Genomic DNA, 12,961 nt, shown 5'->3' with positions numbered 1-12,961 from the left:
GATTATTAAACACTTCGTATTGACTCAAATTGCGCGGTGAGCATTAGAAACTAGAGAGAAGCACTTAGAGATAAAATGAAAATAAAAGTTAAATAAAAAGTAGCTTCGCAGCCCATTGCAGAACAAATAAATTGTATGCGCTTAACGCTTTCGTTTATATACGTGAGCATGTTTGAATAAATGGATCACAAAAAATAATAGTACTACACAGGCTACTTAGATAATAAACACATTAAGATAAAACCAAACTCTTTGCCATTTATAAAACAATGCAAAAATTAGAGCGCATAGAACAAACCTGGAAGCTTACTTCAAATCTATGAAAATCCCTGCTGTGCAATCTGGTTGAAAACCCACAGTAACAATTAAATCATTCTTAATTGGTCAAGTCAAATGTAAAAGTAAACACACACATCCTTGCTCCGTCGCTCTTGTTTTCGGCTTTTCTCTCTAACTGCACTTCGCCGCGCTCCTCGCTTGTTTTGGCATAGTTTTACTTTTTTTATGGATTTTTTGTTAGTTATTTAATTTACTCGGCTTTGGGGTGCAAATCTTCTCTAGCGCTTGCGTTTTGTCATACAAAATCCAGCTCGGAGCGGGTGCTGTACATCTTGCGCTCCATGGTACGCTCGAACCATTTCTTTATCTCTGAAACAACCAGCACAGATGAGGTTAGGGAGACCAGGAAGAATATGTCATACGGCGTAAGAGCTTCCGTCTGGAAAACCATTTGCAGCGGCGGAAAGTAGACAACGAGCATTTGGCCAATGATCGAAAAAGCGACGGCCAGCAAGAACATCCGATTGGTAGTGAGTCCGATGGTAAAGACACTCTTTGTCTGCGAGCGGCAAGACAGGGCGTTAAACATGTCGAAAAACACGAAACAAGTAAAGGTCATCGTCGTGTCCCGCTTGGTCTTTCCCAGCGTCCCGTCGGCCATTTCGCGCTGGAACACCCACAGCGTGCCCAGTACAATTATGCTGGCACTAAGCAGAACGTTCACCACCACAGACTTTGTGATCATCGGCTGTTTCACGTTCCGTGGTTTCTGTTTGAGCACATCGTGGTCGACGGGCTCCACACCCAGAGACTGTGCGGGCGGACCGTCCATTATGATGTTGATCCACAAAATCTGCATGGCATTCAGCGGGTTAGCAATGTCCATCAGAGTGGCCAGGGCAATCAGGGCCAGGGCAGCTATTGATGTGCTAAGCTGAAAGCGCACGAAGTTGCGAATGTTGTAGAATATGCCCTTGCCCTCCTCGATGGCGGCGCTGCATGAAAAGAAAGTTAGGCACAACTCAACTGATTAAGTAATCCGCTTACATTATGGTGTGGAAATCATCATTGACCAGGATCATATCAGCCGCCTCCTTACACACATCCGTCCCGTTCTTACCCATGGCAATGCCGATGTCAGCCTTCTTCAGAGCTACTCCGTCGTTCACCCCGTCGCCAGTCATGCCGACTATGTTGCCACTGCGCTGCAAGGACTTGACTATCTCCAGTTTGTGACGTGGCGATACGCGGTAGAAGACGCTCACATTGTTGGCTACCTTGTCCAGTTGGTGCTCGTTCATTTGATCCATTTCCTGACCGGAAAGCGTCTGGTGGTGGATTGTATCGATACCGATGAGATTCGCTGGGGAGTTAAAAAGAAACCTTGTTAAACACGCAGGCTAATACAGAGTTCCCTGCATTAACAAAACAAAACTGTGTTAGGGCAGACTGTAGAGGTAGCGAACATGACTCACAAATTACGAACCACTTCCCTTTGTCCTTGAACCCACTTCCAATGCCTAGCACCCCTTCCTACCTGTCACTAAAGGCAGGCCCTGTTGTGCCACGGCAGTCAAGTTAAATCTCTTTCATTGCATTTTCCAAGCAATTTGTCGAGCAACAGGCTGAAGCGCTGCAAAGTGGTGCCCCTCCTGCCCCATTGGCCAGGCAGGAGTCGCGTGTGTGTCGGCGCAGCTTGAAGCCGTCGACTTGGATCTTAATCCCCAGGGAGTTCAAAACAATTGTTAATTTGTTGGGTGTGCAGGCAGCGGGTTGTTTGCTCCTCGAAAATTCAATTGAAACCCAAGCAATAAAGTTGGAAAACTTAAGAAGGAACGACCTACTTCCCCACACCCTTTATGCCAATACCATTTCCCGCCTCCATTCCTTTTGCACTCAAGCGCATTTATGAAGTGCGCTCAATGGGTGGCAGCTGTAGGAGACAGGAACAACAATAGCATCAGCAGAACTTCTGCGAAAAGTCGCACCGCCATTTTTCATTATGGCGCCGGCGTATTTGTCCTGCCCAGAACCGAGCTCCTTGCCTTTCCCATCCCAGTGCTGGTCGTGTTTGCGCAAAATTTTAGCCAGAGTGCACTGAAGTAAATAATAACAATCTGCAACAAAAGCAACAGGGTGTGCCCAACGCAAAGATGCGCGGTAAAATGAGCAAAGGGATGCGTAATTAAAACGCATTCAGCGACTTGAATCCCATTCGCCGTCTCCCAACAATTAAAAGCAGCCAGCCGCCGTCCGGAGGTGGCCAGGAGGTAGCCGTCTCCTCACCATTTTCCTCGTTTTCAATTCTCCGCAGGACTGTTTTAAACTTGCAGTAGCAAGGAGTTTGTCTCCTGCTCTCTTTATATCCTTTTGCCCTAATGCCCGAGCCGTAAAGAAGTCGGTAGCATGCAGTCCGCGGCCGCCTTGGTGCCCCCAAAGTGCGTCCTTATCTCATCCAAGTTGTGTTTCATTGGACTGGTAAAATGAGTATAACCACGCGTTTGTTATTCTTTATACTAGTCTCTCAGCCATTTAAGTCTGCATCAAGCATCGAAAATTTAGCCAGTTTATAGGAGCTATAGATCAAACAAGGTTTTGTCTTACATTCACACACTTTGATACGTAGATACATTTTAAACAAATACGATCGTGTGGATTTAAAATCATAATAAATCACCTCCTTATCATAATCACCCACCTTATATAAATATATAACATTTTCAATAGCTTCAGCATCGGTTTTAAATTTTTTTACATGTATATTTTCACCACTTTGTCTTCTGAAACATACAATCATTTCAATGCCTTGGTATGCAATTCCATTAGTTTCTGGGCAACATTTCGATTGGTGTATTACTCGCGATCAATGACAACAGAATAAAAAATACGGACAAAAAATAACAATGCATTATAAAAAGAATCAATTCAAATTCCATGCTTTATCTGTATGATCATCAATGTACCTTTCCATGTTTACCTGATGAATACGTCAAGCCAAACTGTGATTCCTATTCAATATTTAATTTATTTAATTTACTTCCGAGTGACTATACCACTCGGAAGCATTTATAAGCAGTGCCTTCAAACTCGGAAAGTAGTACAACTCAGACTAATACCAATAAATAATAAAACAATGCATAATTATAGCGCGTGACTCTATACTTGCACCTTGACTGAACAATATCCGCCGACATTGAAACCAACTTGGATAGGCTATAGATAGTTACTGCATCACAATGGATATCATGTTAAATGAGATTATTAATCGGATATAGTAAGCCTTGTGATAGCTCCTAGAGCCCCGATTCGGGTTCTTTTCTGGAGTCTACTTTTACATAGGTATTTTAAGTTGAAAGTGAGGTTGAAGAGCAAAAAAGACTAACTACAGATAGAAAGAGAAAGCAAAATGAATAGCAATTATTAGATTAGGTGAAATGTCGGTTGTTTGCCTTTCCTATATAGACAACATTTTTATTCTACATTGAGCTATTATAACAAATACTTTGTTTTTAACCCGCTAATCAGAAAATGTTTTGGGCATTGCATGTGATGTAAAAATGTTGAGACACAAAGCGCAGCATAACCGCAAGCCAAAGGCGGATTTGGCAGAATCGTGGGTGCAACCGGATGCAAAAGTTGCTGCAAAGTTTATGAAAATGTCAAGCGCCTAAAATTGTGCAACAAGCTTTTTGTTCACCACTTGAACTGCCATCCACAAGAAAACTTCGCATGGCATCGGAGTGAAAAGGGGTTCGGAGTGGAGTTGGCGGCCAAAATCAAAGCGAATTTGTGCCCAATATTTTAATAAAACAAGCATGCACTGCCGAGTAAATACACTAGCCCATATTTGGTAGTTTAAGCCATCGTATGGGTCACGAAACAGTAAGAAGTTTTCTTTGCCAGAGTCGTTTGCATTTTTACTTCCAACTGGAAGCTGGAGGAGCAAATTCTCCAAATCACTCCAAATTGTTCAGCGAGTTCTTGTACGTGACTACTTCATTCGGCTGCTTGCAGACTGTGTTCCCATGAAAATGGCCATTATAAATACTGCAAGAAAAAACACGCAATCAACATGCAGGATTATTTGGCCAAGTCCGTACTGCATTTGCAAACGCACTTCGCTAATTGGGAGGAAGTTTGCAATGCTATGGAAATTTAGACTGATTAATGCGAGCATATGCACGATTTCAAAAAAGGTTTTACCTTGTTTTAAAGGAAAATAAAATTCAAAATGAATGAATGGAATGAATGGCCTGCATTTATGAAAACACGTTCAATGTATAACAAGGGAACATTTTGCATTTGAGTTCCCGGACTATAAGATACCCGTTACTCAGCTAGTGTGAATGCGAACGCGAAATTCCACAATTTTTCTGGGATATCGATAGATATTGGATAGATAGATAGATAGATAGATTTCGGCGGTTTAGGGCGTTAGAGTGGGCGTGACAGCATGGGTTAACAAACAAACTTAACAAACATCTTTGTCTCTAAAATCTGTATGCTTAATCTCAACCTTCTAGCTTTTATTCCTGAGATACCGACGTTCATTTGGACGGACGTGGACTTGTCCAGTTCGACTCGGCTATTAATTCCGATCAAGAACATATATAGTTTATATGGTCGGAAACGCTTCCTTTTACCTACATACAACATACTTTTTAACCAATCTATTATACCCTTTCACTCTACGAGTAAGGGTTAATTAGTGAGCAAAGGCCTACTGCTCAAAACAGGCAAAAGCATTAAATAAAACGCAGCCTCCTGATGTAATCATTAGTCCAATCACAACCCATACAGTATTTCAAGGATTAGTCGATGAAATTAGACACAATTGTCTGGCCTAACACAAGTGCATACACGAACAGAACAACAATGGGCTGCAGACGGATGTAGAATAGGATACAAGTGATGTTGGAAAAATAAATATCGATGTATTTGTAGAGTACTATGTACATATACACTGTACCTATTTAAAGTCCCAAGGATCAAACATGCTTTCGCTTTGTTTGATTTTAAAATAAAAACCCTAATATTTTTATACACGATTATTGGTATCTGAAGGCTCTAATTGGACAATGGTTTGGCTAATATTCGACCTGCAAGGATTTCTTAAAAACCACACTCCTTTTTAAATTACTATATTCATTAGTTATCGGTAAAGTCAGACCCTAAAACCGTTTCTGAGATATATCTATAAGTACCAATTGAATGTAAAACGTAACAAAAAATGTTCCCTTTAGTTACTAAACAACACAGCTTGCACGATGACAGGGGACAGAATCAGACAGGAAAAGAAAATGGCAAAGCAATGGAAGTGGTTCAATATTCAAGCTTCAATCTTCAGATATTTGAAAAAAAATGTCAGAGACAGGGACAGAGTCCTGCCCGCCGCAGATGCGCATATGATGGCTAGGATGCAGACGATGCTGGGTTTGTGATAAGTTTAGGGGAATGCGGAGATGAGGCCCACAGTTAATTATTTCTGACTGCTGACGACGACGTCGATGCTCTCTCCTATTATTTCCCGTTTTGCAGGATATTTGATATGGAACGCCTCCTTTGCCAAGGAACAGCTACCTAGGGTTGGTTTTCTTTCTTAGCTTTTCCATTTTGACGGTTTCTTTTGTGTTTTGTGCGCGCTAGCTTTTCCAATATTGTGAACTAGCTTTGCATTTGTCAGCTTTTCGGGCAGAAAAAATATTTTGAAAATTACCCAATACCTTACGAGATGAATGCTTAAATTTACTCACACTTAAATGTTTTAAATAAAATATCACAAAAAAAACTTCTTCAGATAAAAGGCTGGCGTGTCTAGCCACCGGCTCATGTTCAATTAATTCTGTTTACACAGAAGTAGACCACACTCCCCTGAGCAGAGGTCCTTACACGCTCCCGTGTCCTCGGTTAAGAGCGAATTCTCATAAAACACAAAAATTGGTTAGTTAGGGGATTGTTGAGAGCCCAGGACATGTTACTTAGCAGAACAAAGTTTCGTCTAGCTCAAGACAATAGATATCAACAAGAATTTGACTTGAACTGATATATTTTATCCCGTATACAAATTGATTAAATGCGACTAAATGAGAGCACAAATTATAAAAAACTTGCCTAACGAAAGATCTGAGTTACTTACCAATGGCCAAGGCCGTTTCCTGGGCATCTCCAGTCACCATTTTGACACGCACTCCGCTCTGCATCAACATTTCAATGGACTCTCGAACAAGGGGCCTCGGTGGGTCAGTGATGCCGACTAGGCCGCAGTAGATCAGATCTTGCATGGACCGGCCCTTTGCCAGGGCCAACACGCGCAGGCCCTTGCGCCCGATCTCGTACGCCTCGGCTAGGAACTCGGCCTCGTTCTGCTTGGTAAGTGGTACCGTCTGGGTACCGAACTGATACTTGGTGCACTGCGGCAACAGGGTCTCTAGAGCCCCCTTGGCGAAGAAAATCTCTTCCTTGTTGTTGTTGTACTTGTGGATGCACTTCACAGCCATCATCTTCTGCTCCGAGCTGAAGGGATACTCCTGGATGCGAACGTAGTTCTCAGCTGTGGCGTACATTCCGTTCTTCATGGCAACCGCCACAAGGGCTCCCTCGGTGGGTTGTCCTAGCAGGGTGCCATTTTGTATGTAAGCGTTATTGCAGACCGCCCCGATTTCAAGAAGGTTTGTAATATTGGTCTTAGCCATCTCCACGTTGTTGCAATGCCGTATGTGGATTTCACCCTGGTCATTGTAACCGGCACCGGTCACGTCCGCCATGTAGCCGTCGGAAGTGATGATGATCGTGGCCGTCATCTCGTTCTTGGTCAAAGTTCCCGTCTTGTCAGAGCAGATAACGTTTACGCAGCCCAAGGTCTCAACAGTAGGCAGCTTTTTAACGATGGAATTTCGTTTAGCCATCCGCATTACGCCAAGCGCCAGAGTCACAGTTACCACGATAGGAAGGCCCTCGGGGATGGCCGCAACGGCCAGTGAAACGCTGATATTGAACATTTCCGAGAGCGGCTTACCTTGTAGCCAGCCCAGCAGCATGATGACACCGATAATCAGGAAGGAGTAGAAGCTCAACTGAGCGCCTAGAATGTCCATCGACTTCTGCAGTGGCGTCTTCGGAGCCTCCTCTGCCTGCATCATTTTGAAGACCTCACCGAACTCACTGCGCTCCCCAGTGCTGACAACTATGCCCTTGCCGTTGCCACAACGCACCAGAGTGCCCATGAAGGCAATGTTCTTCATGTTGCTGTGGTCCTTTACGTTCGTATTGTTCAGCAAAACATCGGTAATCTTGCGCGCCGGCTCTGTTTCGCCGGTGAAACTGCTCTCGTCGATAGATAGGTCCACAGCTTCAAAAAGACGCACGTCGGCCGGCACCCGGTCGCCCACGTTGAGGTGCACTATGTCCCCGGGAACCAGTTCGCGTGCCAGGAAGGTGTCCAGTCGACCTTCCCGCAGGCAGTGGCATTCAGGGGGCACCAGCTTCTTAAGCTCCTCCAGACTCTTCTCGGAGCGGTACTCCTGAATGAAGGCCACCGTGACCACGATTAGGATGGCAATGGTTATGCTCACGGCGTCGTCAAACTGCTTCATGATTACGGACACCAGAGCAGAACCAAGAAGCAGCAGAATTAGCGGGTTCCTAAACTGCTCAATGTACTTTTTCCATGTGGGATCCTCCGCCACGAGCAGCAGCTCGTTATGCCCGATGATCTTGGCACGATACTTGGCCTCCGTCCATTTGAGGCCGGTACGCACGTCGACCTGCAGTCGTCCGGCGACCTCGGAGGCACTGTGGGTCGATGATTCCGAGGTGGATAACAGCATTTCAGGTGTGAGGGTTAGACCCGTCTGCGGGGAGAAAATAGGATTGTTAAATACTTTTAAAAAATATTTAAAATGTAATTGCTTAATTTGAAAGAAACTCCCAACGTGCAAGGCCCCACTTTCGACCACCAATTCTTGGCAGCGAATTATTCCGATTTCTATTTAGTTTTGTCATTAAATTATAGTAGCCAACAACATGCTGTTTTTCCACAACTAGACGTGTAAGTTAGTTTGATATGAGAATTTTTTAAAAATCCTATTTAATATCAATTTGGGAACATTATTAAACCATCCATCAAACGTCCATAAAAAAGAACCGCCCAACGAGGAAAAAACTAAAGACAATCGCACCTTCAACATACTAAAATTTGATATCAAGTTCTGTGACGAAATTATTTTTAAATTGATTAAGCATACAGATTTAGACGCAGCGCAAGTTTTTATTTTTTGAATTCTATCACTTGTCTTGTTAATTTCAAACGTACTTATATGAAGGCATATTTATTGTTTTTGAATTAATAAGCTCAGTAACTGGCATCTGACAGTCGAGGCCATCGACCATAGCGATCTCCCTTGTTTACTGCATTAAATTAAATTTTAAATGAAATGTAATGCCGAGTTTTGGACCCCCTTAATCGTCTAATTTCCCCTGCAATTTCTTGCTACTTTGAACTTTGCAACGCAGTAAAGGAGACAACTGCGACCATCTAAAATATGCATATGCAGGATCAGTATCAACAGCATAGCCCATATAGTCATGTCCATCTACGCAAACTAGCCTCTCATTAATTAAAGCTTTGCATTTAGATACAGCACAGACCAGCCGGAAAAATGATAACAGATTATAAAACAGAAATTCTTTTTGGTCAGAATCTTCTCCTGCATGCAACCGTTTCTTTAGTATATAAGTATATAAGTATATAAGTAGTATATAATTGTAGTATATAATTGTAGTAGTATATAATTGCTGCAAAGCTATATAAACGTTTTCCGAAACTATATAACATTTAGCTCAACGGCTTAGGGGCCCTTCAGTTTTTTATTTTAAATGTGTATTCGAATACGGAATACCGCAACTCGCTAACAGTTCATGCTTTTTGAAAGGTAAATGCGTAGGGCTTTGTGAAGTGGAACTTAAAAGCACTGGTTCAAAAACAAACACTATGAAAAATAGTTGCGAAACGTGATTGGCATATTAGATGAGGAGCTTTCGCGATCAAACATTTGGTGCCCAAAAATCCAATGGGAAATGGTTGAATACCGTCAAAAGTCAATAGTTAGTAGCTCCCACGTTACCCGTATATCTAAGCCAGTTAATCGCTTAGTACTAGCTGTACCTGCCCAGGAAACCGGATAGATCTCACGTGGTGGATGGGGATCTAAACATTACAAAAGCCACACTTAGCTAATTTGCACCCAGGGCTCGGGCTATAAACTTAAACAAATCGGCTTAGATTAGCAATGCAAAGTTTTAAACAGAACTTCAACTACCACTGTTTGAATTCCGCACTTCAAGCTGCAGCAGCCTTTACACTTTTATATGGGAGACTTATAATACTTGAAAGCCTCTGTACCTGCTCCTCAATGAAAATACTTATAGTGCGCCTAGCTCTAAGCATCTTTCACGGCTTCTGGAAGAAGAGGATCTCGAATTCATAAGTACTAGCAGACATCCGCACAAGGACCGATGAACATTTACCTATAACAAACCGCCACCTCCAACCCAAACATATGTGCACACAAATGGCAATAGGTACATATACAAGTTAGTGGGGGCCACTTACGTCAGAGGCATTGATGACTATCATTTTGGTGGAACAGAGAAAGCGGCGGCGATGGGACGAATTCTTATTATTAGCGCGGGAGTAGATACCTTCCGACCCTCTCGCCACTCCGCATTCGGGATGCACGCCAATCGATTCTGGGCCAGTTGGGAGCGTGTTCTACCTGCTCGGTCACGAACGAGGTGGCAGCATGAATACTAAAGTTTGCCTGCCACAAATACCTCTCCGCACATGATACGTGCGCTTAGATCGGCGGTGGAGCTTTGTGAATCGAGTGGTTCCGGGATTCCGGGATTACAGCCGTGGAGATCGCCCAGTTCCGCGACACCTAGTGGCAGTTCTCATTGTCAGCAATCGCTGCCAGTTTGTAGTACACTCGAGCGGCTAAAAAGCGTTCGTTCGGCGAATCTGATAAGGAAATATTAAATCGAAAATCGCAGTCAGGCGACGTGGGTCATTGACAGCACTCGGTGGGCCTCTTCGCTTTATTTGATTTTTGGAAATAACTCTAAAAGACGTCAAAAGGCTGAGCATACAAACACATACGCATCCATATGTATGGAAGTTTTGCTATAGAGCCAACTCAGCTCCGGGCGAATAATAATTACACAGTGGATACTCGTAAAGAGTAAAAAATAAAAAACGTAAAAAATAAACAAATAACTAATATGCACATGTGTCAACTAATTCCAATCCATTTTCTTTTTTGAGATTCAAATATACAATTCGTGCACTAAGATTTCTGAAACACCGACCACTAAAAGCGCTGTTCTTGCTAAGCTACGTCTTAACCAGTTTTCACTGTAAGTGGCATTGAAAGAAGACGGGAGAATTCTTTCAGCAGAACCGCCGGACAGACTCTTGGAATGTCCGACGCCGTCTGACGAAGAATTCTGAAGAATTGCGGGCTAGTTTCTTCAGGCCGTTAGAAAATCGATAACGTGGCCCAGACTATGCGCTGCATACGTATGTATGTGACTGACTGCCACCGGCCAAGAAGAGATGCTATTGCACCACAGAAATTCTATTGCGCTAGACACTTTCTCCGGAACACGGGACCGAGATCTGGGATCGCACGGAGTACTTTCTGATTGCTGCGTCGGAAGTTCGGAACACGACTAAACAAGCAGTTATCGGGGCAGGTTGTTAGCAAAATGAATTGATTGAATTGCGAACCGGGAGATGGGTGGATCGGGGTGCGGTGGAATTGAGTGGGTGGGAGCGACAACGGCAACAATGACAACAACGGAGATGTGGACAGGTGAGAGACGGCAGCAGAATGGGAAAAACAGGCGACAATCACGTTACAACAACAACAGCGGCACAAACAGTTCCCGAGAGTGCGGGAGAGGGACGCAACACTACTAACAGTGGGCGCATGCAGCACCGCTTCTTTCGACTCACGCGACAGCTTGCAGGGGGGCGGGGAGGTTTAATTAAATGTGTCACATGGAGCACAGACTGTTTTGATTCACAAAAAAGGGTATCGCCTTATTTCACTTATATGCTTCCCGTTTATTTGTCGGCAGACACGCGCAACGCAGCAAAAATGACGAATGCGATCGAGCGACGTGTACAGACTGAGAGAGCGTGCGAATGCGAGAGCGGGGGGGCGCCACTAACAGCACTGTGTGTGCTGTTGCGGCGCAAGCCCAAAGTCGCGAGAGCAGCCTCGGTGCAGCTGATCTCCAATTAGAATATATTCCCTGTTATTGTTATTGCTGGATTCCTATGCCGTGTGTGGGTCAAGTTCAGATTGGAGTCTGCTATTTGAACGAAAACACTCAGTCTACCAACTGAGAAATATTCCAACATGATTATCACATCTCTTAATGTTTCTATTTTTGAATGTTATTTTACAGAACTGCTCTGCTTTATTATTTTAAAATCATATTATTTGAATGAAAACTTAACGCAGATAACGAGACGGAAATAAGTATTTTCCTCCATGCGTTCCGCACTTATTACAAGATAATTGATCAAATTAATAATATAAGTATGTACATCAAATATGATGTTAGTGGGATGAGCGGATGATCTCACTCGGATGACCTGCACTTATTGGCGGTTTCGCTTACAATTGTTTCGCCACTGCTAATTACTCAATTACATGGTTGCGCTATCTGCAGCGATCGCTTTTTTTGGGAAAGTCTGCTCATTGTGTCGTCGCCACCCCGACAATTTTCATATGCAAATGTCTACGCGGCAGCATGTGAAATTTCCTGATCGCTCGCCCATTAGCACCCTTACAATGTGCAATGTATAATGTACAACGAACAATCGCGTCGCATTTCCAGAGGCCTCGGCTCCGCTTGACTAACTCGTCATTGCATAAGCAGTTATAAGCGAGGACGATTAGGTGATTCCAGCAATGATTCAGATTACGCAAGCCATTTTCAATATTTAAATTAGTGTTGGTTGACGCACTCTTTTTTGGAAATATAAACATAAGACGTTTACTGCCTACATATCGTTAAAAAGTTGGGATAATGCCTGGAATGCCAAGTCATTTTTTCAAACTTATACGAGCATGTTTTTGTAATTATAAGAGTTTGTGTGAAAGGTTGAGGGAGATTCGTTTTTTTTAATAAATATACATATATGTCAAAAATGAGTATTCTGCTAGTTCGAATATTTTGATATAGCTCTTTTGCTCGCTGCAGCAGAAGCAGCGAGTTTTTCAGATAACATTAACCTTTTTCGCCGCTAAGGGCGAAAGCAACGTTGACTAATGATGGCGCGATGACAGCCGACCACAAAGACGTCAACGAGAAACCTCTAGAGTATTACTGCGGTTTCTGGGCCAGTTGCCAGTCGCTATTAATTTACGTTGCCTGCCTGGAAGGACATCAGCTCACCAGGGGAAAGGTCATAGCTGTTCGAGAAGTTTGAAGCTCACTCGATGATTGCACCAACTACCTAGAACCAATTACCAGCGATTGACGGTTAAATACCATACAATACCATTCTAATCGATACCCTCTTTCGCGGCTCTCGAATTTTGCGGACTTTTCCCAGTACAGCTAATAGCGTCGCACTGCATTGAGATTCAAGGCGAAGGGCAGTTGTGGG

The 12,961-nt window shown here is 43.4% G+C and overlaps 1 protein-coding gene across 6 annotated transcripts in view; it reads right to left on the bottom strand.

Moving 5' to 3' along the window:
* Positions 1-12,961, bottom strand: part of LOC117139078 (calcium-transporting ATPase type 2C member 1) — a 32,064-nt gene that overhangs the window by 1,689 nt on the left and 17,414 nt on the right. The window contains exons 1-5 of one of the 6 annotated variants that reach the window (XM_033301192.1): positions 11,294-11,479; positions 9,890-10,297; positions 6,416-8,129; positions 1,327-1,642; positions 575-1,274 (exon numbers count right to left, since the gene is read on the bottom strand). In XM_033301192.1, the coding sequence (XP_033157083.1) occupies positions 575-1,274; positions 1,327-1,642; positions 6,416-8,129; positions 9,890-9,913 (2,754 nt within the window). In that variant the 5' untranslated portion in view covers positions 9,914-10,297; positions 11,294-11,479. Of the gene's footprint in view, positions 1-310; positions 1,275-1,326; positions 1,643-6,415; positions 8,130-9,679; positions 9,737-9,889; positions 11,272-11,293; positions 11,480-12,961 lie in introns of those variants that run through there. The other 5 variants (XM_033301194.1, XM_033301193.1, XM_033301191.1 and 2 more) reach the window with 5 other exon arrangements.

This window comes from Drosophila mauritiana, chromosome 3L (genome assembly GCF_004382145.1).
Source record: "Drosophila mauritiana strain mau12 chromosome 3L, ASM438214v1, whole genome shotgun sequence".
Lineage (NCBI taxonomy): Eukaryota > Metazoa > Arthropoda > Insecta > Diptera > Drosophilidae > Drosophila > Drosophila mauritiana.
Note: the sequence above shows the minus strand (reverse complement) of the source record. Positions and strands in the feature narration are given on the sequence as shown.